We start from the raw sequence: 26,535 nt of genomic DNA on the forward strand, positions 1-26,535 counted from the left end.
TGAAAAAAAACGCTGTGTGCAGACAGCAAAAATGAAAACTCATAGACTTTGCTGGGGGAAGCAAAGTCATGCAGTTTTCTGGGCAAAAACGCACCCGAAAAACACCGCGAAAAACGCACTGTGTGAACTTAACCTTTTAACCTATATATGTCGTGTCTAACAGATACCTGCCTGTGCTTTTTTATAAGCAAAGTAATGTACCATCAAATATATACAAGACAGTTTATATATTTAAAAAAAAAATAGTTAAATGGGAACAAAATTAGTATAAGTGATTATAAGGAACTCTGTAACATATATATATATTTTTAGGAGCCACTTCTAGCCTCCCAACCGCCAGTAAAAATCTTCCACTTGCTCAGAGCAAGGTGGACTACAAGCATACCTAGGTATCGGTTAACACCTTCTTGTATCTTCTCTGGACAGGGAGAGGGTAGAAAAGCACTCAGCACAGTAATAAACACACATTCGTGTGCTGCAGCTTCAAACTGTTATATTTCAATAAGGAGCTGGATTTACATGTACACAGCTCATAAACTGCTGTATAATGTCCTTCATGCTGCTGTATATTGATTACCTGCTGCTGCTTCTAAACATTTGCTACACAAGAAAGAAAAGCAGGAATCCCTGCATTTCTATGCACTTTGTATAAAAAAAAATAAAAAAAGTAAGAGTCCTTATAAGGCCTCTTTCACACGTACGTGCCTACGGTACGTGTTTGGCAGTTTTCTCATGTACCGGAGACACTTACACACCTAGACCTTTGTATTCCTATGGTTTTGGACACACGTAAGTATTTGCGCATGGAACGTGTGTCCGTTCCGTACTTACATGTGTCCGTGTGTTTCTCACGGCAACATGTCCGTTTTCTCTCCGGCATCACAGGTGTCACACAGAACGCAAATGTGTCACACGTAATGCAAACGGACCACACGGATGTGTTCCGTGTGACACGCACCGGAGAAAAGACATGTGTCTGTGAGAAAAAAAACAAAACCTTACTCACCTTCTCCAGCCCTGCTGTCTCTGCCGCTGCTGTTAGTTGCTGCCGACCACCGCTCATTATGCCCATTGAATATTCACTTCACTGCAGCCGGAAGCAGCAGCAGCAGTGAGTCAGCAGGACCGGAGACCGAAGATCAGCACCATGGACAGCGACGCCAGGGACAGGTGAGTAGAAAGTTCCCGTTCTCCGTGTGCTATCACGGATAACACACAGAGAACACACGTAGCCCATAAACACGGCTCACGGAGGGCAAAAGGCACCTCTGACACGTCCGTGAAAAACGTGCGTGGTTTTTCGTGAATGTGTGAAAGAGGCCTAAGACGGGGCAAAATCAAGTGGGAAAATTGCAATATCGTTCTAAACACAGCACTATTTGCAGTGTGTAATAACTGCTAGAGATCATAATATTGAAGAAAAAACAAAAAGCCAGCACCAAATGTGCACTTCAGCACTAAACATTCCAAACTGTACTTATTATAAAAATTTTGAGATTTTTGGCAAAAAATTGCAATTTCTTGAGCTGCCTCACCACGTCACGGCAAATCTCATTTGAGGCAGTCCTACACTAAAATATTTTTAAAAAATGTGCCATACGGCCTCACATATGAATAATAGAACTGCTCTTAGCAGCACTCACCTGGTCTATTTCAATCCCGTACCCATGACTGAGTCATGGCTGTGGGCGGGACAGGTCCAAGCAAATACTGCATGAAGTAAATAGCCTGTGGACAAGGCCTGATGACTTAATGTGAACAGTCACCAACCGCCAAAATCTAGACAGATGGAATACATCCCAAATTGGGGTGCATAGCAAGGTGGAGGTCAACCACCGACCAATTCAATGAAGAAAAAACAAAAAGCCAGCACCAAATGTGCACTTCAGCACTAAACATTCCAAACTGTACTTATTATAAAAATTTTGAGACGCCAGGGACAGGTGAGTAGAAAGTTCCCGTTCTCCGTGTGCTATCACGGATAATACACAGAGAACACACGTAGCCCATAAACACGGCTCACGGAGGGCAAAAGGCACCTCTGACACGTCCGTGAAAAACGTGCGTGGTTTTTCATGAACGTGTGAAAGAGGCCTAAGACGGGGCAAAATAAAGTGGGAAAATTGCAATATCGTTCTAAACAGAGCACTATTTGCAGTGTGTAATAACTGCTAGAGATCATAATATTGTTCAATTCTCATAATATCAGATCTTTCAACTTGCTTAAAAATGATTACTTGGCATAAAATTTCTCCTGATCCTAGATGTAATACATGCTTTTATGAACGACTTGTGACTTTCCATTAATGGCAACAAGTTTTCGAGCAAACATTTGCTTTTCTAATAATGAGCTTATACGCACGATAACAACGTGATAACTATCCGCTCAATTGCTATTGATAAAAATGTTTCCTCTCTAATACAGACTTTAAATCTCTTCTTACTAGATCAAAAAGAAAAAATAGCAAAGATAAAGTCTGCCGAGCGAAAGCTTTTGTAAAATGCAGAATGTAAGTCATATAAAGGCTATAAATGATGTTATGCTTCTTGTACACACACACGATAGATTATTTTGAAAAATTTAGGTCATAAATAAAGTTTTAGAAAGAAAAATAATTAACAAAAACAATAGTTTAAAAATAGAACCCAAACTCTACTAACTAACTTACTGAAAATGTGGCTTCCAGGTGGAAATTAACTTTATTCCTCCCAGCATTTACTGGCTTTAGGCCAGAGTCACACTTGTGAGAGACTCGCGCGAGTCTCACATCGCATCACCAGACATGGACTGCAGCTCTCCTGACAGGAGCATCTCAGCTACATAGAAATACATGCAGCTGACCCGCTCCTGTCAGGAGAGTGTAAGGCCATGCCGGGTGATGCGATGTGAGACTCGCGCGAGTCTCTCGCAAGTGACTCCAGCCTTAGAGACATATCCGGAGAGGCTTCAGTCATCACTCAGTACACAGTGAGTGGCGTTTGCAATCACACCCCGACACTTTAATTAACAGATTGCTCTGCACCACATCTGGGTAGAGAGAGCTGTTAGTGCCAGGGCATGCTTAACCCCTTCACGACCGCGGGCCGTAAAATTACGTCCTATTTTAACGTGACTTAACGACCAGGGACGTAATTTTACGGCCTAAACTTCATTTGATTGCCGTGGCCATAGCAACGGCTTTCAAATGATGTCCCCTGCTGTTTCTTACAGCAGGGGACCTTTGCTTGACCCCAGGGGGGGCGGCATCGCCACCCCCTATCGACGATCGATGTGATTGTCTGTTCAAATCTGAACCGCCAACCACATCGATCGCACTAATTTCGGCAAAAATAATGCCCGAATTAGTGCGATCCTGTGAGATCCAGCTATGAGATGCCGCAGCTGCTGCAGCATATCATAGGTGGACCTCAAACATGTCGCCCCCAGCCCCTGCAGCACTGATTGGAGCGATCGTGCTATGACGCGCAATCGCTCCAATCAGTGTGCAGTGGGGTGGTCTGATCTGCCGGTGGCCGCCCTCCCCAGGCCTGTGCTGGCCTGTGAGCCCTCCCCCAACATGTCTGCAGCGTGCAGTGGCTGGTACTTGTGGTACCACGCCACCGCTGCTGCCGCCGCCGATGTCACCGCCGCTCCGGCTCCACGTGAGTATTGCGCGCTTCCCGTGATGGCCCCTGCATGCTCCCTGATGTGCCGCCCTGCTGCGATCTGCCTCCTGCTGCGATCTGCCCCCTGCTATGTGCTTCCCTGCTGTGATCTGCCCCCTGCCATGTGCTTCCCTGCCGCGATCTGCCCCCTGCCAATGTGCTTCCCTGTTGCGATCTGCTGCACGTGAGTACTGTGCTCACTTTGCAGCCCGTGCGCGCTCCCGTGGTGCCCCTGCGCGCTGTCGTGATAGCCCCTGCCGTGCCCCCCCCCCGCGATCTGCTCCCCCCAACCGGCCCCCTCCCCCCCCTGACATCCCGATCCGGTCCCCCCGCGATCTGACTGCCTCCCCCATTATCTCTATTCTGCTTCTGCAGCTCCCTCTCCGGTCTCCCCCTCTGCTCTCCCCCCTCCCCCTCTGCTCTCAACCCCCCCTCTGCTCTCACCCCCCCCTCTCCCCCTCTGCTCTCCCCCGACGTCCTCTTACCTGTCTTCACCGGCCTGATCACATCTGCGTCCATCGCTGGGTCCTTCCTGGGCATTCTGCTGATCTGCCTGCTGCTCCTGTAAAGCTGTCCATCTCTCTGCCATCTGTTCCTCTGCAGCTCTTCTGGTCAGTGATCCTCCTGCTAGTCCTCTGGGTACTGTGAGTATAACTTTTTTTTTTTTTTACGTATCCCCTGTCCATTTTTACACCTCATCCGTCCGTGCATCCTGCCAAGCGCTGATCAGGGATGCAGATAACGGATCGGCATCCCTGCTCAATTTTTGGCGTGATTTTTTTTCCGTATCCCCGACGCTTTTTGTATCGCATCCGTCCGTGCGTCCCGCCAAGCGCTGATCAGGGATGCAGATAACGGATCGGCATCCCTGCTCAATTTTTGGCGTGACTTTTTTTTCCGTATCCCCGACGCTTTTTGTATCGCATCCGTCCGTGCGTCCCGCCAAGCGCTGATCAGGGATGCAGATAACGGATCGGCATCCATGGTCAATTTTTGGCGTGACTTTTTTCCGTATTCACGACGCTTTTTGTATCGCATCCGTCCGTGCGTCCCGCCAAGCGCTGATCAGGGATGCAGATAACGGATCTGCATCCGTGGTCAGTTTTTGGCGTGACTTTTTTCCGTATTCACGACGCTTTTTGTATCACATCCATCCGTGCGTCCCGCCGAGCGCTGATTAGGGATGCTGATAACGGATCGGCATCCCTGCTCAATTTTTGGCGTGACTTTTTTCCGTATTTGCGACGCTTTTTGTATCGCATCCGTCCGTGCATCCCACCAAGCGCTGATCAGGGATGCACATAACGTATCTGCATCCATGGTCAATTTTTGGCGTGACTTTTTTTTTTACGTATCCCCGACGCTTTTTTTTATCGCATCCGACCGTGCGTCCTGCAGCGGCCGATCAGTGCACTGCGTCTGTGCGTTTGAAAAGTCAAATGGCGCTCCTTCTCTTCTGAGCCCCGCCATTGCTTAAACAATTACTTTCCACCACATATGAGGTATCTGCGTACTCAGGAGAAATTGCACAATACGTTTTATGGTGCATTTTTTCCTGTTACCCTTGTGAAAAAAAAAGCTACCTAGTTGAAGCAACCGTTTTGTGGTAAAAAAATGTTTTTTTCTTTTCACAGCTCAACGCTATAAACTTCTGTGAAGCCCCCAGGTGTTCAAAGTGCTCACCAAACATCTAGAAAAATTATTTGAGGGCTCTAGTTTCCAAAATGGTGTCACTTGTGGGGGATCTCCACTGTTTAGGCACCATAGGGGGTCTCCAAACGTGACATGGCGTCCGCTAATGATTCCAACCAATTTTGCTGTCAAATGGCGCTCCTTCTCTTCTGAGCCCCGCCATGCGCCCAAACAATTACTTTCCACCACATATGAGGTATCTGCGTACTCAGGAGAAAATGCACAATACATTTTATGGTGCATTTTTTCCTGATAGCCTTGTGAAAAAAAAAGCTACCTAGTTGAAGCAACCGTTTTGTGGTAAAAAAAAATTTTTTTCTTTTCACGGCTCAACGCTATAAACTTCTGTGAAGCCCTTAGGTGTTCAAAATGCTCACCAAACATCTAGAAAAATTATTTGAGGGCTCTAGTTTCCAAAATGGGGTGACTTGTGGGGGAGCTCCATTGTTTAGGCACCTCAGGGGGTCTTCATACCCCACATGGCGTCCGCTAATGAGTGCAGCTAATTTTGCACTCAAAAATTCAAATGGCGCTCCTTGCCTTCCGAGCACTGCCGTGTGTCCAAAGATTTGATTTCCACCACATATGAGGTATCTGCGTATTTAGGAGAAAATGCACAATACATTTTATGGTGCATTTTTTCCTGTTACCCTTGTGAAAAAAAAAGCTACCTAGTTGAAGCAACCGTTTTGTGGTAAAAAAAATTTTTTTTCTTTTCACGGCTCAACGCTATAAACTTCTGTGAAGCCCCCAGGTGTTCAAAGTGCTCACCAAACATCTAGAACAATTATTTGAGGGCTCTAGTTTCCAAAATGGGGTCACTTGTGGGGGAGCTCCATTGTTTAGGCACCTCAGGGGGTCTTCAAACCCGACATGGCGTCCGCTAACAGGTGCAGCTAATTTTGCACTCAAAAATTCAAATGGCGCTCCTTGCCTTCCGAGCACTGCTATGTGTCCAAACAATTGATTTTTACCACATATGGGGTATCAGCGTACTCAGGAGAACATGACAATAAATTGTATTGTGTACTTTCTCTTTTCTCCCTTGTAAAAATGAAAATTTTATGGCTAAAGTAACATTTTTGTGTTAAAAAGTAAAATTTTCATTTTTTCCTTCCCCATTGCTTTGGTTCCTGTGAAGCACCTAAAGGGTTAATAAACTTATTGGATGTGGTTTTGAGCAGTGTGAGGGGTGTAGTTTTTAGAATGGGGTCACTTTTGGGTATTTTCTGTCACCTAGGCCTCTCAAAGTCACCTCAAATGTAATGTGGTCCCTAAAAAAAATTATTTTGTAAATTTTGTTGGAAAAATGAGAATTTGCTGATGACCTTTGACCCCTTCTAACTTCCTAACGGAAAAAAAATTTGTTTCGAAAATTGCGCTGGTGTAAAGTAGACAAGTGGGAAATGTTATTTAGTAACTATTTTGTGTGACATATCTCTCAGATTTATGGGCATACATTTTCAAAGTTTGAAAATTGCAAAAGTTTCCAAATTTTCGCCAAATTTCCTAAATTTTCACAAATAAACGCAAAAAATATCGGCCTAAATTTACCACTGACATGAAGTACAATATGTCACGAAAAAACAATCTCAGAATCGCCAGGATCCGTTGAAGCGTTCCAGAGTTATAACCTGTCAAAGTGACACTGGTCAGAATTGTAAAAAATGGCCCGGTCATTAGGGTGTTTTAGTGGCCGGGGGTGAAGGGGTTAAAGCCACCGCTCACTGTGTACTAAGTGATGACAGTAGCTACTCCTTCTCTATGACTGAGAACTGGTGGCTCCTGGGAGGAATAAAGTTAATTTCCTCTCAGTAGTCTAATTTACATTTATGGTCAGTACAGGACAAGAAATGCAGAATAAGGCCACTGCATTTTTTACTTACTCCTGGTTTTGGCTAATAAATACTGAGGTAAAAAACTCACCAAATACTCACCGTGTGCACGAGGCACCAGAGGAAAAGTATAATAGAAACACGCGCACCACCTCTGCATTTTTCACCAACTCCTGTTTTTTCTTACAGATACTGAGGTAAAAACCTCACCAAATACTCACCGTGTGCATGCGGCCTAAGAGGAAAAGTATAACAGAAACATGTTCACCACTTCTCCATTTTTTACCCACTCCTGGCTTTGGCTTAAAAATACTGAGGTAATAATCTCACCAAATACTCACCGTGTGCACATGGCCTCAGAGGAAAAGTATAATAGAAGCACGTGCACCGCTTCTGCATTTATTACCCACTCCTGGTTTTGGCTTAGAAATACTGAGGTAAAAATCTCACCAAATACTCAGCGAGTGTGTGCACATGGCCTCAGAGGAAAAGTATAATAGAAGCACGTGCACCACTTCTGCATTTTTTACCCACTCCTGGCTTTGGCTTAGAAATACTGAGGTAAAAATCTCACCAAATACTCAGCGAGTGTGTACACATGGCCTTGGAGGAAAAGTACAGTAGAAGCACGTGCACCACTTCTGCATTTTTTACCCACTCCTGGTTTTGGCTTAGAAATACTGAGGTAAAAATCTCACCAAATACTCAGCGAGTGTGTGCACGTGGCCTCAGAGGAAAAGTATAATAGAAGCATGTGCACCACTTCTGCATTTTTTTTACCCACACCTGGTTTTGACTACAAATACTGAGGTACAATATTGACCAAATACTCAGCCAAGTGCACAGGCTCAATGTTTCAGTCAGGAAAGAGCTTCTCTACTCCCTGGTGCTTACGTCAGCAGGAACTCAATATTTCCTGCTGCCTGATGAACGCATCATAAAGCTCGAAAGTAAAACTTGACATCAACGTAAAGTCCTTATAATTCTGAAGACTGTTATATTAACTATAGCATTTAAAAACTAAAAGTCTCCTAATGATTTATATAGCAGAATTTCACACCACTTTCTAGACCTTAACAACAATAATTCCTGACAATTGGCCTATCCGTAAACTGGAAATGGGTTACTAGAAATCTTGAGAGTAGCTCTAACATCTATATAACACAAAACGATTCACGGCTATGACTTGGAGGACTTATGATGAATCATTACTTTCCCTCCCATTTCCCTTTCACAGAACTAGGATGACCTGTATGTTTGCATTCTCTATATTTGTTCCTCAAAGGAAAGAACAGCCCAAGAAATAGGACATCGACACGGCAAAAGTCAAGAGGTTTTGCTTCCCTAACCTGAACTTCATCCTTTGATATTACAGACAGTCAGAATCATTGGCTTTTAGGCTCACTGAAATCCAACATAGTTGGTGCCACTGCTAATCACAAGGCTTCATTATTCTAAATACATTGCTTCATATTGTTAGTTTTTGTTTGTTTGTAAGTTGTATTTTTATTCACATATATTGACTTCCTTCAAAGAGGTTGTGTAGACCTAAAGATTGAGGTGATATCTCCTAGTACGTGTAATCATAATTCCAAACTTCCTTTTCCTGTCTACACTGATAATGACATGATATGTGTTAAAGCATGCGTGTTTAACCTCATAGAGAGCGGAGGATAAGCAGCTGACCCACCTGGCAGTGCTTATCTCCAGTTTTTATAAAGGGTCCTATATGTTAAAATCTGTCATCAGATTCAAAACGATCAAAACTAATCCAATGGACATTTATGACATACTGTACGTGCTATAGTGCCTTGAGAAAGTATTTACCCCCTAAGCATTTTTCGTGTTTTGATACCTCACAACCTGGAATTTCAGTTTTTTTGAGGGTTTGCATCAGTTCATGTAAAGAACATACCTGCAACTGTGAACATTTAGTTTTATTTTTTGTGGGACAAACACCAAATAGGATAAAATAACTGAAAACTTCAGTGTGCATAACTATTCACCCCCTACAGTCAGTACTTTGTAGATCCTCATATTGCGGTAATTACAGCTGCAAGTTGCTTTGGATAAGTCTCTATGAACTTTCCACATCTTGCCACTGGGATTTTTGCCCTTACTCAAGGTAAAACTGCTCCAGCTCCTTCAAGTTAGATGGTTTACTCTGGTGAACAGCAATCTTCAAGTCTGACCACAGATTCTCAACTGGATTAAGGTCTGGGCTTTTCACTAGGCCTCTCCATTACATTTACATGTTTCTCCTTAAACCACTCCAGTGTCTGTTTAGCAGTATGCTTTGGGTCATTATCATGTTGGAAGGTGAACCTCCATCCCAGTCTCAAATCACTGACAGACTGAAACAGGTTTTGCTCAAGAATATCCCTGTATTTCTTACCAGCCATAAATTCACACAGCATGATGCTGTCACCACCATGTTTCACTGTGGGGAAGGTGTTCTTGGGGTGATGACTGAGCTGTGTCGGTTTCGCTCCAGACAGGCGTTTACCCTAGTAGACAAAAAGTTAAATTTTGGTCTCATCTGACCACAGCATCTTCCTCCTTACATTTGCACATGTCTTTTGGCAAAATCAAAACGAGCCTTCCAATTTTTGGCTGTATGTAAAGGTTTCTTTTCTAGCCACTCTTCTATAAAAGTTAGCTCTATGGAGGATTTGGCTTATTGTGGTTGTAGGCACAGACTCCCCTCTCTCTGCTTGTGAACTATCTGCTCCTTCAGGGTTATCTTTAGCCTCTGTGTTGCCTTACTAATTAATGCCCCCCTTGCCCGGACTTAAGGGGGCTTTACACGCTGCGATATCGTTAATGAATTAACGTCGGGGTCACCGTGTTTGTGACGCACATCCGGCGTCATTAACGATATTGCAGTGTGTGACAAGTACGAGCAACCTTAAACGATCGCAAAAGCAGTCAAAATCGTTTGCCGCGGAGAGGTCGTCCTGAAACTAAAAATTGTTTTCTGCTTATTAGCGATGTTGTACGTTGTTCCTGTGGCACAACACAACGCTGTGTGTGACACCGCAGGAGAGAGGAACATCTCCTTACCTGCCTCCACCGGTAATGCGGAAGGAAGGAGGTGGGCGGGATGTTACGTCTCGCTCATCGCCGCCCCTCCGCTTCTATTGGACACATGCTGTGTGACGTCACTGTGACGCCGCACGAACCGCCCCCTTAGAAAGGAGGTGGATCGTCGGCCAGAGCGACGTCGCAGGGCAGGTAAGTGCGTGTGACGGGGGTAAGCGAGGTTGTGTGGCACGGAGAGCGATTTGCCCGTGTCGCACAACCGACGGGGGCGGGTACGATCGCTTGCGATCTTGCTAGCAAGATCGCAGCGTGTAAAGCCCGCTTTAGAGTTTTCTTAGGCTTTATAGCAAAATGGGTGAATATATATGCATATGGCAATATTTATCTATTTTATCCCATAAATTACATTTTTGCCTATATTTTTCTCACTTCATTTCTCCCTACTTAGGGTATGTGAACACGAGCAGGACCACAAATGTTATCCACAGGAGACCGCAGCTGCCCATGCCCACAATCAGGTTTCAGAGTTTAGCTGTATTCTACCAGCGGAGAACATGCATGTCTCCGCATCATAAATTCACATGCTGCGGCTCGAAAAGCCGCGCCACATGCCAGTTTACGCTGCGGAGGAAACAAGCACAGTGTGCATGGGATTTCTATAAATCCCATCCACTGTGCTTGTACTGTACAACATAGCGTTTTGGAAGCAGCAAAAATATGCTGCGTGCAAAATACTGCAAACCCTGATCGTGTGCAGTCACCCTTAGATTATTTAGTGCTGATGCATTGCACACAAATCAGATTACAAAAATATTTAAACACAGGTTGTAATGTAACAAAAGAAGTGAAAAGCAAGGGAGTGAATACTTTCACAAGGCACTGTGCAGTATTTGGGAGGGTGCCCAAAGCACATTTTTTTGCCCAAGGATCTCCATTATCCTTAATCAATCCTACAACATGGAGAATATGAAAATTATGACTTTAATCAACATGGCTTGTAAACCTCAAATGAATGTCTTAAGATGTTGGGTAAAAAAAAGTATCTTTGTTATGATACATTGCAAACAACATTTTGACTGTGCAATGGTCTTCATCAGGCGGATAAAAACATGTATAATGAGTATGTATATGGTCTATACTATAAATACTAGCTATATAATAATTTTATTTATTTATATAGCACTATTAATTCCATAGCACTTTACATACAATGGCAACACTGTCCCCATCGGGGCTCACAATCCAAAATCCCAATCAGTATGTCTTTTGAGTGTGGGAGGAAACCGGAGATCCTGGAGGAAGCCCACACAAACACAGGCAGAACATACAAACTCCTTGCAGATGTTGTCCTTGGTGGGATTTGAACCCAGGACCCCAGTGCTGCAAGACTGCAGAGCTAACTGAGCCACCGTGCCACCCATGTTACAATACACCTGACAAAATAATAATCACCTCATTAGTCCTCTACCACATCCGTGTCAATACTGTCCTAGTCCCCGTAGGTCTCTGTTTTTTCAGGCCTAATGGTGACACAACATGTGATCACTGCAGACAATCACTAACTGCAGCATGACCTTGTGGTATTGACGTGGCATCATTACAGCCAGTGACTGATTGCTGTGGCCTCACATTTTGACAAGCTATGTCTTTGTTAGAGTCCAGCAAAGAGGAAATGATCAGGTAAACATCAGCACATGAGCAGCAGGGAATTGGAAAGTTGAGAACTGGTCCTTATACAACTTCATAATTTTAGCAATAAGACCTCCTTTATCACTGTGCAATATTCTTCTCAGTACACTTCCTCTCTAGCTCAAATGAGAAGTGACAAGCCGGCATGAGAGTGAACTGTCATTCCATATTGTAAGCAGAGAACTCAGCAAACAAGAAAAAGCAGAGACTTGTCCTGCCCCCAAAAAAACAGATGTCAATTTTGTGGGTGGAGTTGGTCTCTGCTCTCAACACTCTCTGGGTTTTCACCTTAGAATGTGCACTGGCAATGCGCTCTATTATTATTATTATTATTATTATTTATTTATAGAGCACCATTAATTCCATGGTGCTGTACATAAGGGGGTTACATACAAAATACGTATACAAGTTACAGTAGACAGACTAGTACAGAGGGAAGAGGGCCCTACCCTTGCGGGCTTACATTCTATAGGATTATGGGGAGGAGACAATAGGTGGGGTGTAGGTCAGGCGGCAGCTCCGCACGGTGGTCGGGCGGCAGCTCCGCACGGTGGTCGGGCGGCAGCTCCGCACGGTGGTCGGGCGGCAGCTCCGCACGGTGGTCGGGCGGCAGCTCCGCACGGTGGTCGGGCGGCAGCTCCGCACGGTGGTCGGGCGGCAGCTCCGCACGGTGGTCAGGCGGCAGCTCCGCACGGTGGTCAGGCGGCAGCTCCGCACGGTGGTCGGGCGGCAGCTCCGCACGGTGGTCGGGCGGCAGCTCCGCACGGTGGTCGGGCGGCAGCTCCGCACGGTGGTCGGGCGGCAGCGAGTTCATTGTAGATTGTAGGCATTTCTGAACAGATGAGTTTTCAGGTTCCTTTTGAAGTTTGCAAGGGTAGGGGATAGTCTGACGTGTTGAGGCAGCGAGTTCCAGAAGACTGGGGATGCTCGGGAGAAGTCTTGGAGTCGGGTGTGTGAGGAGCGAATGAGAGAGGAGGAGAGGAGGAGATCTTGGGAGGACCGGAGGTGACGTGTTGGAGTGTAGTGGGGGATTAGTTCGGAGATGTACGGAGGGGAAAGATTATGCACAGCTTTGTAGGTCAGTGTTAGAAGTTTGAATTGGATACGGTGGAAGATTGGAAGCCAGTGGAGGGACATGCAGAGAGGAGAAGCGGGGTGGTATTGAGGAGAGAGGTGGATAAGTCGGGCAGCAGAGTTAAGGATGGACTGGAGAGGGGCAAGCGTGTTGGCAGGGAGGCCACAGAGGAGGATGTTACAGTAGTCGAGGCGGGAGATTATGAGGGCATGCACTAGCATTTTAGTAGATTGCAGATTGAGGAAAGGGCGGATTCTGGAAATATTTTTGAGTTGAAGACGGCAGGAGGTGGTGAGGGATTGGATGTGTGGTATGAAGGATAAGGCAGAGTCAAAGGTCACTCCGAGGCAGCGAACTTTGGGTACTGGCGAGAGCGTGGTGTTATTTATTGTAATAGATAGATCAGGTGGAGAGTGTAGGTGAGACGGAGGAAAGATGATTAGTTCAGTTTTGGCCACATTGAGCTTTAGGAAGCGAGAGGAGAAGAAGGAGGATATGGCAGATAGACATTTCGGGATTTTGGACAGCAGAGATGTGGCATCTGGGCCAGAGAGGTAGATCTGGGTGTCGTCGGCATATAGGTGGTACTGAAAGCCATGGGACTTTATGAGTTGTCCCAGGCCAAATGTGTAGATAGAGAAAAGTAGGGGTCCTAGGACAGAGCCTTGAGGGACGCCAACAGAGAGATGGTGGGATGAAGAGGTTGTGTGGGAGTGGGAGACACTAAAAGTGCGATTTGAGAGGTATGAAGAGATCCAAGAGAGGGCAAGATCTCTGATACCAAGGGAAGAGAGGGTCTGTAATAGGAGGGAGTGGTCAACGGTATCGAAGGCTGAGGACAGGTCTAGGAGTAGGAGTATAGAGAAGTGCTTGTTCGCTTTGGCAGTAAGCAAGTCATTTGTGATTTTAGTCAGGGCAGTTTCGGTGGAATGATGTGGACGGAAGCCGGACTGTAGGTTGTCAAAGAGAGAGTTAGAGGAGAGGTGGGAGGAAAGTTCAGCGTGGACGTGCTGTTCCAGGAGTTTTGAGGCAAGTGGGAGTAGTGATATGGGGCGGTAGCTGGTAGTAGAGGTTGGGTCGAGGGAAGGTTTCTTTAGGATAGGTGTGACTGTTGCATGTTTAAAGGCAGAGGGGAAGGTTCCGGTCGTTAAAGATAGGTTGAAGAGATGGGTTAAGGCTGGAATAAGGATGGTGGTGAGGTTGGGAAGGAGGTGGGATGGCATGGGGTCAAGTGCGCAGGTGGTGAGGTGCGCTTTTGAGAGCAGACGTGCAAGCTCTCCTTCGGTGATGGTGGGGAGGAAGTTTATGGGGGAGGGGCAGTGGTCAGCTACATGAAGGGGTTGTGGTGGCTGAGCAGAGAAGACTTGCCTTATTAGGTCGATTTTTTCTTGGAAGTAGGTGGCAAAGTCTTCTGCAGAAATGAGGGAGGTTGGAGGGGGCAGTGGTGGGCGAAGGAGGGAGTTGAAAGTGTTGAATAACTGTTTGGGGTTGTGTGTTAGAGAGGATATGAGGTTTCTGAAGTAATCGTGTTTAGCGGAGGTGAGGACTGAACGAAATGTGTGAATTGCATTTTTGAATGTGGTGAAGTCTTCCTGGGAGTGCGTTTTCTTCCACCGCCGCTCTGCAGCCCTAGACCTTTGCCTAAGTTTTTTAGTGAGGCTGTTGTGCCAGGGCTGTCTATTGATTCGTCTCACTCTGCCATGCACAAGGGGAGCGACTGAATCAATAGCTGATGTGAGGGTGGTGTTGTAGAAAGTGGTGGCGCTGTCTGTGTCGTGGAGGGACGATATGGAGGACAGTGGGAGGATAGAGTCGGCGAGGGTGTGCATGTTGAGGTGTGCAAGGTTTCTGCGGGGATGTGCTAGGTGCTGGACAGGGGGGGTAGGTGAGGAGGACAGGGCTGAAAAGGTCAGAAGATGGTGGTCAGATAGGGGGAGGGGGGAAGTTGTGAAGTCAGAAAGGGGACAGAGGCGGGTGAAGATGAGGTCTAGTGTGTGTCCATCTTTGTGGGTGGCAGAGGTGGACCACTGAGTTAAGCCAAAAGACGAAGCAAGGGAGAGGAGTTTGGAAGCAGCTTGTTGGCGAGTGTCAGTGGGGATGTTGAAGTCACCCATGATGATGGTGGGAATGTCAGCAGAGAGAAAGTGTAGAAGCCAGGCAGAGAAGTGGTCGAGGAAGGCAGTGGTGGCGCCCGGCGGTCTGTATATGACAGCCACTTGGAGGTTGGAGGGAGAATAGATTCGGACAGAGTGCACTTCAAAGGAAGGCAGGTCGAGGGAGGGTAGAGGTGGGATTGTGGTGAAGTTGTAGTTGTTAGAAAGAAGGAGGCCCACTCCTCCACCTTGTCTATTGCCAGGGCGAGGAGTGTGGGAGAAGTGCAGGCCACCGTAGCATAGTGCAGCTGGGGAGGCAGAGTTGGAGGGTGTCAGCCATGTTTCGGTGATGCCCAGAAAGGATAGATTGCTGGAGGTAAAGAGATCATGAATGATGTGCAGTTTATTACACACTGAACGGGCATTCCAGAGCGCTCCTGAGAGAGGGGGCGGCGGAGTCGGTGAGAGGGGAATAGTTTTTATGTTGGATAGATTGCGGTAGTTACTATTATGTGGAGAGTGGTGGGTGGGTGATAAAGAGGGGTGTACCATCCATGGGGGGCCAGGATTGGGGGCTATGTCACCAGCAGTGAGAAGGAGTAGAGAAAGGGAGAGCAGGTGGGAGAAGGAGAGTGGACGGCATGGTCTGCGCGATATTAGGAGCGATCTGAGGTTCAGGAATAGGTCAGCAGATGAGGACAGATGAGAAGGCAGGAGGGACGGGGAGATGAATATTTGCTTAGAGGGTGCTGGGGTGTGGGGATAGCGAAGGAGAGTGAGGAGGAGAGGGGCAAAGACTGTGAGGGCATAGGTGAACATGGTGGGAGTAGTGTGGTAAGTATATGATTTAACAAGTAAGTTGTGTCAGTGGGAAACTTGGTTAGAAAGAGCTGAAGGTTACCTTCTGGTCATGTCTGGTTCATTTCTGGTATATTTCTGACACTTATGAGGCACTTATCCAGAGGCACGCACACAGACCACGGTCATAGACCTAGTGCAGTACTTATATACATGTCTCATTGACCCAGATGAACATCAGCTGACCAGCAGGGGTGAGGCACATGAAAGAATTACAAACAGGTAGAAACCACTCAAAGAAGAGAAAAAAAAAAAAAAAAAAAAATACAGACAGGATTTAACTAATTATACAACATGAAAACAGCAGGTTAGCATACCAAAGCAAAGGGACTTTAAATGTATATGCAGGTGAGGAGATTAAGGTCAAAGCAGGAAATTCAGATGCATAGAACAACTGGACGGTCATACCAAAGCAAAGGGACTTTAAATGTATATGCAGGTGAGGAGATTAAGGTCAAAGCAGGAAATTCAGATGCATAGAACAACTGGACGGTCATACCAAAGCAAAGGGACTTTAAATGTATATGCAGGTGAGGAGATTAAGGTCAAAGCAGGAAATTCAGATGCATAGAACAACTGGACGGTCATACCAAAGCAAAGGGACTTTAAATGTATATGCAGGTGAGGAGATTAAGGTCAAAGCAGGAAATTCAGATGCATAGAACAACTGGACGGTCATACCAAAGCAAAGGGACTTTAAATGTATATGCAGGTGAGGAGATTAAGGTCAAAGCAGGAAATTCAGATGCATAGAACAACTGGACGGTCATACCAAAGCAAAGGGACTTTAAATGTATATGCAGGTGAGGAGATTAAGGTCAAAGCAGGAAATTCAGATGCATAGAACAACTGGACGGTCATACCAAAGCAAAGGGACTTTAAATGTATATGCAGGTGAGGAGATTAAGGTCAAAGCAGGAAATTCAGATGCATAGAACAACTGGACGGTCATACCAAAGCAAAGGGACTTTAAATGTATATGCAGGTGAGGAGATTAAGGTCAAAGCAGGAAATTCAGATGCATAGAACAACTGGACGGTCATACCAAAGCAAAGGGACTTTAAATGTATATGCAGGTGAGGAGATTAAGGTCAAAGCAGGAAATTCAGATGCATAGAACAACTGGACGGTCATACCAAAGCAAAGGGACTTTAAATGTATATGCAGGTGAGGAGATTAAGGTCAAAGCAGGAAATTGCCAGCTAATCACTTCTCATTAGAGCTGGTGAGGGAGTGCACCATCACTGTGCATTGAAAAGGATATACCAAGAGCTCTCATACTAAGCTTATGTTGGAACAATCAACTGCCACATGCCCCCTGATGATGTCTCGTTTGAGTATCGCAGCATGCAATGGGGATTCTCAAACATAATGTTATTAAATTGGACGTAGGTATAAAAGAAATAAAACAGGGCAGAGAGGGAATGGTAGGAACTTTTAAATTAAAGTACACCGTGTGCTGAATTATTAGGCAAGTTGTATTTTAGGGGATTTTTTTATTATTGTTCAACAACTATGTTCTCAATCAACCCAAAAGACTCAGAAAGAACAAAGCTTAATATTTATGGAAGTTGGAGTGGGTTTTTTTTAGATTTGACTATCTTAGGAGGATATATGTTTGTGCAGGTAACTATTACTGTGCAGAATTGTTAGGCAACTTAATAAAAACCAAATATATTTCCATCTCACTTGTTTATTTTCACCAGGTAAACCAATATAACTGCACAAAATTTAGAAATAAACATTTCTGACATTCAAAAACAAAACCCCCAAAAAATAGTGACCAATATAGCCACCTTTCTTTATGATGACACTCAACAGCCTACCATCCATAGATTCTGTCAGTCTGTTTACGATCAACATTGCATGCAGCAGCCACCACAGTCTCCCAGACACTGTTCCGAGAGGTGTACTGTTTTCCCTCCCTGTTGATCTTACATTTTATGAGGGACCACAGGTTCTCTATGGGGTTCAGATCAGGTGAACAAGGGGGGCCATGTCATTATTTTTTCATCTTTTAGACCTTTACTGGCCAGCCATGCTGTGGAGTAGTTGGATGCATGTGATGGAGCATTGTCCTGCATGAAAATCATGTTTTTTTTGAACGATACCAACTTCTTCCTGTACCACTGCTTGAAGAAGTTGTCTTCCAGAAACTGGCAGTAGGTCTGGGAGTTGAGCTTCACTCCATCCTCAACCCGAAAGGTTCCACAAGTTCATCTTTGATGATACCAGCCTATACCAGTACCCCACCTCCACCTTGCTGGTGTCTGAGTCGGAGTGGCGCTCTCTGCCATTTACTGATCCAGCCTCTGGCCCATCCAGAGGGGACTGCCCTGACAGTGGTACATGGCGAGTACCTGCAGTCTAGGATATGGTCACCATTTGAGGCTCTATTGAAGTCTAGGTAATCGTTTAATCACCCCTCCAGGGTAAGCTTGGCCAGTGGCGCAAGGGCTCTACACCCACTGGCTGTCATCGTGGCCTTTTTGAGCTAACAGCCTTAAACAGAATTTTAGATAGGTGATAACATCTGAATCTAGGACATTACCTTTGAGCGTAAAGTGAGCATTTGCTACATCTGTAGCAAATAACAAGTATATATCAATTTTCATTGTGGGGGTTTTCACTATAGAATCTTGAGAACAGATGAAATGTCCTGTTGTTTCTCCTGCACAATGACACTCTCTTAAATGATTGGGAAGGTACTGTGCAGGTAACCACTGCATAGGAGTGTTGTGCTAAATGAGATTCCCAGCATTTTCCTTGATCTGCAGGCCCATTTATTCTAAAGATTGGAGAGAATCCTAATGACCTATGCCATCATCTAATATTTTGGGAAAACCCTATATTGCTGTGGAGCTTGAATAACCTTAGGTTTAGTGGACTCTATATCAAGAACGTTTCGACCTGCACCTCTGTATGGCACCTTAAGGTATATGCAAATGTCTGTTAATAATGTTGAATAATTAATTGTTTAACTGTCATGTGAATTTAGGCAAGTTTAGAAATATCAATAATATGAATAATTTTACGTTACAACAATAAAGGTCCCTATTAATAAAAAAAAAAAAAAATGATACAGGAATGTTATTATTCTACTACAGTACATTTCTTATTACCAATTATTGGCCATTTATGAAGGAGTCAGAGCCAGAGCCTGGGTGTAGAAAAATAGATAAGTTGGTGTCGGAACTTTGTCTAAAGGCTGCTTTACATTCCTCGATTTATCATGCGTTCGCATGTGTGATCGCACCCGCCCCCATCGTTTGTGCGTTACGGGCAATTTGTTGCCCGTGTCGCACAAAGTCGGTAAACCCTTGTCACACGTACTTACCTCCCGAACGACCTTGCTGTGGGCCTCGAACATACTCTTCCTGAAGGGGGAGGGACGTTCGGCATCACAGCGACGTCACACAGCGGCCGGCCAATAGAAGCGGAGGGGCGGAGATGAGTGGGACATAACATCCCGCCCACCTCCTTCCTTCTGCATTGCCGGCAGCACGCAGGTAAGCTGTGTTCATCATTCCCGGGGTGTCATACGGAGCGACGTGTGCTACCTCGGGAACAATGAACAACCGACGCGCAGAAGGACGATCGATTTTTTTTTAAAATGAACGACGTGTCAACGAGCAACGATAAGGTGAGTATTTTTGCTCATTCACAGTCGCTCATAGCTGTCACATGCTACGATATATCAAACGATGCCGGATGTGCGTCACTAACGACGTGACCCCAACGACATATCGTTAGATATATCGTAGCGTGTAACGGGCCCTTTACCGAGTCTACAGCCAGGCTATGATGGCCACTATTTGGAACACATTGGTGACATTATTGGCCTCTCTCAATCTAGGAACTAGGAAAATGCAGGCCTAGCCTTCATTTTGGAGGGAAGAAGTAAACGGTTTACATTTGCTGTTCTTGTATGTTTCCGATACAACTGCCAGCCATTAAAGTTCCTAAAAGCAGATGGTGGCTCTTGATAAAAATGGTCTCCTGAATCCTAGTGACTACTAATTACAGTTTGGTTGAGACAAACTACAGTAATTTTCCATAATTAATGACCAATATATATCGTCATGCTGCTTTATTATTGTTTGCATGTTATTTTGTTCTTGGACATATGTACAAAATGACACGGCTATAAAGCCACAGATCACATTGATATGGACTGTAGGAACGCGAATCCTTTCTAAGCAGGATATTCCATACATGAGCTGAGCCTGAAATCTACACCATATATCGGCTCATCAGCAGTAAAGCTGCTTATTCCAATTAGCTATAGAATTATAAAAGACAGATAATCCATTGTATTAAGGATAAGCACCAGTCTTGGGGTCAAAAGGGCAAGAACCAACATCTCAATGTATAGAATTGAGATACAAGATTTATGTACCATAGACCTGTCACACTGAAATATGCCAAATATCACACACAAATACAAATCAGAAGTGAGTCAATAAGATAGAAGATAGATAACAAATGTATCACTACTATGTCATAAATACGTGATACATGGCGGTCCAACTTCTGGAACCTCGGGTCAAAATGAAAGAAATGCCTAACTGCTGACTATAAAGCTATAAGCACATCATATATTGTAGACACCGGGGTTCCTGCATAGTTTTTGAAGCAGAAGACGCTTCAGGAAAGCATTGATAGTGTTTTTGCTACAGTGTTTTCTGTCTAGAAGTTTTTGCAGCAGTTATGCCACAGTCTTCTTTTAAAAAAAATGTACACATAAAATAATGGTGAATTCCAAGTGGAAACTGTCTGAAGAATGGTCAGGTAACATGTTTTAGATATTTAAGGCTTTGTGCGCACTAGAAATGTGAAGTTTCTCAAGAAAATTTCTTGAGAAACTTCTGGGAGTGGAAGATTTCCGGACCTCCGGAAAAAATCCGCACCAAATCCGCGGCAAATCCACATGCGGATTTGCCGCGATTTTCCCGCAGGTTGTTCCCTGCGGATTTTGCAGGCTGTACTGCAGAAATCCGCAGGTACCTGCAGAAAAGAATTGACATGCTCATTTTCTCAAGAAATTTTCTCAAGAAAATCTTCTGAAGGAAATTTCTTGAGAAAAATCCGCAGCGTGCGCACAGCTATTTTTTTTTCTCATAGGATTTGCTGGGAAATGTCTGCACAAAGATTGCAGACATTTCTCAAGAAATTTCCGCAGCAAATCCGCGGGTAAATCCGCGGGTAAAACGGCCTAGTGCGCACATAGGTTTTCAAAATCTGAAACTGTTAAAAGAAGTGACAAAAAATTTGAACATACGCACAGAAAGTCAGGTTTCCATTGCTGTGCATAGGTTCATTCTTCTTTATGGCTTTTTAGCACTTTTCCTAATGGGTTTAAAGCAAGCTCCACCTGAAAAAGATGCCATGCGCACACAGAAGCAGACACACACACACACACACACACAGAGACACACACACACACAGACACAGACATACAGAGACACAGACACACATAGAGAGACACACATACACAGTGACACACAGAAACAGACACACACACAGAGACACACATGGACACACAGAGACACACACACAGACACACAGAGACACTCACACAGAGACACTCACACAGAGACACAGACACACAGAGACACTCACACAGAGACACAGACACACAGAGACACTCACACAGAGACACAGACATACAAAGACACAGACACACATAGAGAGACACAGACAGACACAGAGACACACAGAAACAGACACACAGAGACACACACAGAGACAGAGACACAGTCAGAGACACACACAGAGACCGACACACAGAGATGGAGACACACACACAGAGATACACACACAGAGACAGACACACCGAGACAGAGGCACAATCAGAGACACACACAGAGACACACACACAGTCACACAGAGACCGACACACAGAGACAGAGATACACAGAGACCCACAGACACACAGAGAGAGATGCACACAGATACACACACAGAGAAACACAGAGGCAGAGACACACAGAGATAGACAGAGACCCACATTGACACACAAGAACAGACACACACAGGGACACACACACACACAGAGACGGAGACCCACACACAGAGACATGTGACTTTTAAGTGTTTTTTCCCAAACACCGCAAAAACTGTGCTGACTCAGGGCCCATCTGGAGATGGTGTTCCCACTTTCCCGATGGTGAATGCATCTCACATCCATAGGACATACTGCGTGTCAGACATATCCCACGCCTATGAAATGCCCATTTTATTATTTTCTATGACTGATAGGACTGTTGTTCTCATAACAGCAGAAATTATCACGCTGTTCCATAAAATACTGTATGATTAGATTTCTAGAAATCCCCATGAACTCCATATTATAAATGGCCTAGCAGTTTTCCATGGGATATCCACATAATAGGTGACAAATGTAATTTTTTTAGACATATATTCCTCACTATTCTACAGTAATAAAGCAGAAAGTACAGTATCAACCTTCTCTCCATTTCTAAAAAAACAGATGCCTTTTATAAAGATGGTCAGACGAAGGCTACAATAGAATGCTCATGCGGGGGATTCCGAGATCACAATGTGAACAAAGCCTTAAAATGACTGACACTATCAATCCGATGGACCCCATTATAGATCTCAGCATCAATTCTGTTCTTCGTCGGGTTTTTTTTTTTACAGAGCAGTAAGACGCAATTCCTAATGAACATAGCCTTAGAATAATTGTGAAAACTCTATTCTTTGTCTACTAGTGTTGAGCAAGCACTACCTTACTTGAATGCCCCGTACCCCGTACGATGCTTGGACGGGCTCAACTCGTGCACAGAGTATAATGGAAGTCAATGACAGACTCAAGGATTTTTCAGGAAGATCTACCCATGCTTGAGTTCCCCATTGACTTCTGTACTCAGCACTCAAAACGAGCAGGTTGGACCTTCAGACAACTTGAGTACCGAAAATAATGGAATTCAATTGGAAACTCGAGCATTTTCACGGTAGATCTTCCCATGTTCGAGTTCCCCATTAACTTTCATTAACTCGGTACTCAAGTTACTCTCATTTGAGCATCCAACCTACTTGTTACGAGAACTGAGCACCCGAGCATGGTAGTGCTCACTCATCACTAATCATTACGAGAACTGAGCACCCGAGCATGGTAGTGCTCACTCATCACTAATCATTACGAGTACTGAGTACCCGAGCATGGTAGTGCTCACTCATCACTAATCATTACGAGTACAGAGCACCCGAGCATGGTAGTGCTCGCTCATCACTAATCATTACGAGTACTGAGTACCCGAGCATGGTAGTGCTTACTGATCACTAATCATTACGAGAACTGAGCACCCGAGCATAGTAGTGCTCACTCATCACTAATCATTACGAGTACTGAGCACCCGAGCATGGTAGTGCTCACTCATCACTAATCATTACGAGAACTGAGCACCCGAGCATGGTAGTGCTCACTCATCACTAATCATTACGAGTACTGAGTACCCGAGCATGGTAGCGCTCACTCATCACTAATCATTACGAGAACTGAGCACCCGAGCATGGTAGTGCTCACTCATCACTAATCACTACGAGTACCGAACAACCGAGCATGGTAGTGCTCGCTCATCACTAATCATTACGAGTACCGAGCACCCGAGCATGGTAGTGCTCACTCATCACTAATCGTTACGAGTACCGAGCACCCGAGCATGGTAGTGCTCGCTCATCACTAATCATTACGAGTACCGAGCACCCGAGCATGGTAGTGCTCGCTCATCACTAATCATTACGAGTACCGAGCACCCGAGCATGGTAGTGCTCGCTCATCACTAATCATTACGAGTACGGAGCACCCGAGCATGGTAGTGCTCACTCCTCACTAATCATTACGAGTACCGAGCACCCGAGCATGGTAGTGCTCACTCATCACTAATCATTACGAGTACTGAGCACCCGAGCATGGTAGTGCTCACTCATCACTAATCATTACGAGTACTGAGCACCCGAGCATGGTAGTGCTCACTCATCACTAATCCTTACGAGTACCGAGCACCCGAGCATGGTAGTGCTCGCTCATCACTAATCATTACGAGTACCGAGCACCCGAGCATGGTAGTGCTCGCTCATCACTAATCATTACGAGTACTGAGTACCCGAGCATGGTAGTGCTCGCTCATCACTAATCATTACGAGTACCGAGCACCCGAGCATGGTAGTGCTCACTCATCACTAATCATTACAGGTACCGAGCACCCGAGTATGGTAGTGCTCACTCCTCACTAATCATTACGAGTACCGAGCACCCGAGCATGGTAGTGCTCACTCATCACTAATCATTACGAGTACCGAGCACCCGAGCATGGTAGTGCTCACTCATCACTAATCATTACGAGAACTGAGCACCCGAGCATGGTAGTGCTCACTCATCACTAATCATTACGAGTACTGAGTACCCGAGCATGGTAGCGCTCACTCATCACTAATCATTACGAGTACTGAGCAACCGAGCATGGTAGTGCTCACTCATCACTAATCATTACGAGAACTGAGCACCCGAGCATGGTAGCGCTCACTCATCACTAATCATTACGAGAACTGAGCACCCGAGCATGGTAGTGCTCACTCATCACTAATCATTACGAGTACTGAGCACCCGAGCATGGTAGTGCTCACTCATCACTAATCATTACGAGTATCGAGCACCCGAGCATGGCAGTGCTCACTCATCACTAATCATTACGAGTACCGAGCACCCGAGCATGGTAGTGCTCACTCATCACTAATCATTACGAGTACAGAGCACCCGAGCATGGTAGTGCTCACTCCTCACTAATCATTACGAGTACAGAGCACCCGAGCATGGTAGTGCTCACTCCTCACTAATCATTACGAGTACAGAGCACCCGAGCATGGTAGTGCTCACTCATCACTAATCATTACGAGTACAGAGCACCCGAGCATGGTAGTGCTCGCTCATCACTAATCATTACGAGTACCGAGCACCCGAGCATGGTAGTGCTCACTCATCACTAATCATTACGAGTACAGAGCACCCGAGCATGGTAGTGCTCACTCCTCACTAATCATTACGAGTACAGAGCACCCGAGCATGGTAGTGCTCACTCCTCACTAATCATTACGAGTACAGAGCACCCGAGCATGGTAGTGCTCACTCATCACTAATCATTACGAGTACAGAGCACCCGAGCATGGTAGTGCTCACTCATCACTAATCATTACGAGTACAGAGCACCCGAGCATGGTAGTGCTCACTCATCAAAAATGATCAGGTAAATCGGAAAGAGGGGATACATGACCCCTGTGTAACACCGTGACCCTGAGCATTGCTTCCCTGCTCTGTAATTTCAACACCATGGACAGCATGATAAAATGAGTATATCATCCCGATACCAAGCATCGATAAATTAGGGGGTGCGATGAGTACCTTAATGTGTGTCTGCACACAGTACCTGATCAGGAACCATTCATGGTAAAGTGTACACTACAGTATTTAGTATCTGTACAGTCATCATCATCACCTCCTCTTCTGATCATGGGTTTTAGACTCTCCCCCGTGCTCTGCACATTCACCTTTACTTTACGATGTATTTCATAGATCACCATGAATGGACAGGAGCTGTACAGCAGCGCACACTATGATAATACCTGGTCGTAGAGCCGGTATATCTGAATGCCCATGCTCTGTGTGAACAGCTCCCACCCAGTGGGCAGTGCCGGCCGGTCCAGCTCCTTCCAGGCCTCCTGAAACTCTTCTTCTGTGAACTCCATTTCCATTATTCCGGGCACCGGCACACAAACTGGACTTGACAGTGCAGCGATGACGTCACGATTCGAACCGCGCCGTAGCCAATCACGCAGCTGGATAATTTTATAGCTGGCCAATCAGAGTCTGTCGTGCACTTCCGTGTTTTGCTGCGCTGCTGAGTCCTGGCACGCATAGTGCAGTCAGTGCACGGACGTGTGTGAGGCGGAGCTGCTGCATTTCACAACTACTGTATATGATTAATGCAAATGGTTCAAAATACTGCGCCTTTGTTATTGTTTAGTGCTGTGTATGTAATAAAGCTTCAAAAGGTGCAGCAATAAGCGATCTATTCATACCTGAGTAGTGTGAGTCTGCCCTCCAGAGCAAAGAAACGGTGTTACCCATAGCAACCAGGTACAGCTTTTATTTTGGGGGGGGGAATGATTTTCAAGTTTTCCTTTGCACCAGTTTTGATACATTTCCTGCACTGTGGGGGAATTGATTGTTCCCTCTGTCAGATTTCTGGTGTTAGGGGTACTTTGCACACTACGACATCGCAAGCCGATGGTAGCGATGCCGAGTGCGATAGTCCCCGCCCCTGTCGCAGATGCGATCTCTTGTGATAGCTGCCGTAGCGAACATTATCGCTACGGCAGCTTCATATGCACTCACCTGTCCTGCACTCATGCACTCACCTGTGCGGCGTCACAGCGACTTCACACGGCAGGCGGCCAATAGAAGCGGAGGGGCGGAGATGAGCGGGGCGTAAACATCCCGCCCACCTCCTTCCTTCCGCATAGCCAGCGTGAGCCGCAGGACGCAGGTAAGGTGATGTTCCTCGCTCCTGCGGCTTCACACACAGCG

The 26,535-nt window shown here is 45.5% G+C and overlaps 1 protein-coding gene across 5 annotated transcripts in view; it reads right to left on the reverse strand.

Annotated features, from left to right (window-relative positions):
• Positions 1-25,762, reverse strand: part of PCTP (phosphatidylcholine transfer protein) — a 126,827-nt gene extending 101,065 nt beyond the window's left edge. For 3 of the 5 annotated variants that reach the window (XR_012754261.1, XM_075349715.1, XM_075349716.1), the window contains exon 1: positions 25,572-25,761. Coding sequence is in view for 4 of the 5 variants with exons in the window: in XM_075349715.1 (XP_075205830.1) it covers positions 25,572-25,700 (129 nt within the window). In the remaining variant the exon portion in view is untranslated. Of the gene's footprint in view, positions 1-25,571 lie in introns of all 5 variants that reach the window. The other 2 variants (XM_075349713.1, XM_075349712.1) reach the window with 2 other exon arrangements.
• Between the last annotated feature and the right edge of the window lie 773 nt (positions 25,763-26,535).

The sequence above is a fragment of the Anomaloglossus baeobatrachus genome, chromosome 5, assembly GCF_048569485.1.
Source record: "Anomaloglossus baeobatrachus isolate aAnoBae1 chromosome 5, aAnoBae1.hap1, whole genome shotgun sequence".
NCBI classification, from domain to species: Eukaryota; Metazoa; Chordata; class Amphibia; order Anura; family Aromobatidae; genus Anomaloglossus; species Anomaloglossus baeobatrachus.